This window comes from Dasypus novemcinctus, chromosome 15 (assembly GCF_030445035.2).
Source record: "Dasypus novemcinctus isolate mDasNov1 chromosome 15, mDasNov1.1.hap2, whole genome shotgun sequence".
Classification (NCBI taxonomy): Eukaryota; Metazoa; Chordata; class Mammalia; order Cingulata; family Dasypodidae; genus Dasypus; species Dasypus novemcinctus.
The window spans coordinates 106,543,929-106,547,217 of NC_080687.1; the positions used below are offsets into that span (position 1 = coordinate 106,543,929).

The 3,289-nt window shown below is 38.6% G+C and overlaps 1 protein-coding gene across 1 annotated transcript; it reads left to right on the top strand.

Moving 5' to 3' along the window:
* The first annotated feature begins 920 nt into the window (after positions 1-920).
* Positions 921-1,859, top strand: LOC131273515 (olfactory receptor 14C36-like). The gene has a single exon (XM_058276873.1). It carries the CDS (start codon positions 921-923, stop codon positions 1,857-1,859), a length of 939 nt encoding a protein of 312 aa, XP_058132856.1.
* The last annotated feature ends 1,430 nt before the right edge of the window (positions 1,860-3,289 follow it).

Below are 3,289 nucleotides of genomic sequence, written 5' to 3' on the forward strand. Positions count from 1 at the left end.
TGACTCAAAGCTGAAGGAACTTCAGAAGAAATCATTCTGCACTTGAGGGTTGAGTAAGTGTCGCTGAGTGCTGAGAGTGAATATGAAAAAGAACTTTATGAAGGAATCATGTGTGAGTACAACAACAAGTAATGACTCACACTCAAGCAATGTCTTTCCATATTAGCTTCTTCAAGTTCTGAAGTATGTTCAAGTTGTATTGAAAAAAACATAACAGTATTTGACAAAAACAGAAGAATAAACATTTTAAATTTAGAGACCCTGATAGTATCAATATATAAATAGTTTCACCACAGGTAATACCTACATATCAAGAGTTGTAAGTGATTCTTTTCAACAGAGAAAGCTAAGCACCTATGTACATTCAAGGAGTACATGGAGAAGCATGAGAAATGTATGGTGGCATTTAATGGGAATGATTTAGTGGTCATGGAATGGATTATAATTGATTATAATATATTGATAAGCTCTGAATAAATAGTACCCTCCAATCTCTATTCAGATTCAACAAGGTTATCACATTATCATAAATATTAACACACACGAAACCTGACTAATGAGATGGGGATGAATAGAAATTACTTATATTAAATCTTTTTTTAATCTTCTGGGCAAATACTTAACTTCCAGTAGATACATTTTATAAGTAGTAAATGATAGAAATAGATGCAAACATATGCACAAGCTAGTAAATATTACATTTTACTGCTACCCCAATTCTGAAGACAAGTGTAAAAAGCAGGGAGCCCAAAGGAGAATGGGAAGTATGTTATAACCTGACCAAAACATTGTAATAGAATATAAGTGTATTAATGTGAGGCAATATATGAGCTTAGATTAATTCCTTCCACATGTGAATCTTCCATGTTTCTTAGGGATTATTTGCCTGACTCTTCATGGCCAAGGGAAATTTTCCTAAGATGCCCAACTCCACCACAGTGACTGAATTCCTGCTTACAAGGTTTTCTGATGTGTGGGAGCTCAGAGTCTTACATGCCTTGCTGTTATTACTGATGTACTTGGCAACCCTGGTGGGGAATCTTCTCATTGTCATACTAATCACCTTCGATTGGAAACTTCACACCCCCATGTATTTCTTCATTAGGAATCTGTCTGTTTTAGACATGTGCTACATTTCCGTCACAGTCCCCAAGGCATGTGTCATCTTCCTGCTTGACAGCACGGCAATCTCCATGGCTGGATGTGCAGCTCAGCTCTTCCTCGTGGTCGCATTTGTGACAGTAGAGCTGCTGTTCGTCACAATCATGGCTCATGACCGCTATGTGGCCATCTGCCAGCCCCTGCACTACTCTGTGATCATGAACCCTCGGGTCTGTGTTCAGATGACTCTGGCCTCTGTACTCAGTGGTCTGGTCCACTCTGGATTCCAAACTGGCAACACATTCAGGCTGTCCTTCTGTCAGTCCAACGTGGTCCATCAGTTCTTCTGTGACCTGTCCTCTCTTCTGAAGCTCTCCTGCACTGACACTTTAAACAATGAAATTTTAATTTTCATCTCTTCAGTTGTGATTGCTGGTGGCAGCTTTGCCTTCATCATCATGTCTTATATTCACATATTTTCTACTGTGCTCAAGTTTCCAACCAGGGGTGAGCGAGGAAAGGCTTTTTCCACCTGTGTCCCTCACATCATTGTGTTAACAATTTTTGTCAGCTCAGGTGCTGCTGTGTATGTGAAGCCAGTCTCCAGCTCTCCCACATTTCAGGATACACTCTCTTCTGTGTTCTATTCTATAGTCCCTCCTTTCTTGAATCCAATCATCTACAGTCTTAGAAACAAGCAGATAAAGGAAGCTGTAAAGAGAGTTATGAGGAGAAAGCTTTACTCAGGAAAAAGATAGCATAATTGTTTGAAGCTGAATTTTTCAATCATAAAAAAAAATCAATTCTCAGACTAGCATTTCAGGGAATTTCTGTTTACCTGGGATTCATTAGTGCTCCCCTTGATCACAAAGTAGGTCTTTCCCTCCCAGTGTTTATGTCTGCTTATCTTTGATCTTTCTTTTTTTAAGATTTATTTATTTATTTCTCTTCCCTTCCCCCCCACCCTGGTTGTCTGTTCTCTGTGTCTATTTGCTGCGTCTTTGTCCACTTCTGTTGTTGTCAGTCGCACAGGAATCTGTGTTTCTTTTTGTTGCATCATCTTGCTGTGTCAGCTCTCCATGTGGGCAGTGCCATTCCTGGGCAGGCAGCACTTTCTTTTGTGCTGAGCGGCTCTCCTTATGGGGTGCACTCCTTGTGCATGGGGTTCCTCTACGTGGGGGACACCCCTGCGTGGCAGGGCACTCCTTGCGCACATCAGCACTGTTCATGGGCCAGCTCCACATGGGTCAAGGAGGCCCGGGGTTTGAACCGCAGACCTCCCATGTGGTAGGTGGATGCCCTAACCACTGGGCCAAGTCTGCCACCTCTTTGATCTTTTTAAAAACACTTTTTGTAAAGCAATCTGAACTCTAACCTAATCAGGGTATGTACCACTGTTGATGATTTATCACAAAGGGACTTAATAGATAATCAGTCAGTAGCCAAGTAAAGAAAATTGTGTCATTTTTAAAAGTCTTTTCTTTTGTGTGATGTTTTGAAATGGAATCAGTCACTAAAGAACTGTGTGAGCTGTGTGACAACCAGAAGAACAAAACACATATAGTAGGTGACCTAGGAGACACTTATCTCCAGATGTTGCTTTGCATATACATTTTCACATTTGTTGTCTGGGTTGGCTGTATATTGGGCTTCAGTGTGAAGCTTTTAATATGTATCATAAATCAAAAATATTGTCAATGAGGTTGAATCATGTGAGACTTGGCAAGTGTGTGAAAATCAAGTCTGCTTGAATTTCATCCTCTTCTTTCAATGCAACTTTTATATGAAATAAAATAATGGTTCTCAATAAAAACCTTCTTCTTAAGTTTCAAGAATAATTTCAATATTATTGTATCTGAATTTTTGTTCACACATGAAAATGTTTCTGCAATAAATAATTTGGTAAAAACTGAAAATAATTACATATTTGTAAATATCACCAATTAGCTTTATCAAAATGATGGCAAATTTATACTTCTGCCAACAAAATTCTATTCACATACCTACTTTCCTGTATATGATATGGTTATTTACTAATTCTTATTAAAATTATGGGCAAACCATCTCATTGTTGATGCAATTTGTAGGTCCATTATTTCTAGAGATGTAGAGAATTAGTTCACCACATATGGAATTGAAATATATTTGACAATATCAGGATGTAGGAGCTAAACTGCATTAGAATAAA

Excerpts from the sequence above, each read along its gene's own strand:
- LOC131273515 (XM_058276873.1), top strand. The coding sequence starts at position 921 with ATGCCCAACTCCACCACAGTGACTGAATTCCTGCTTACAAGGTTTTCT.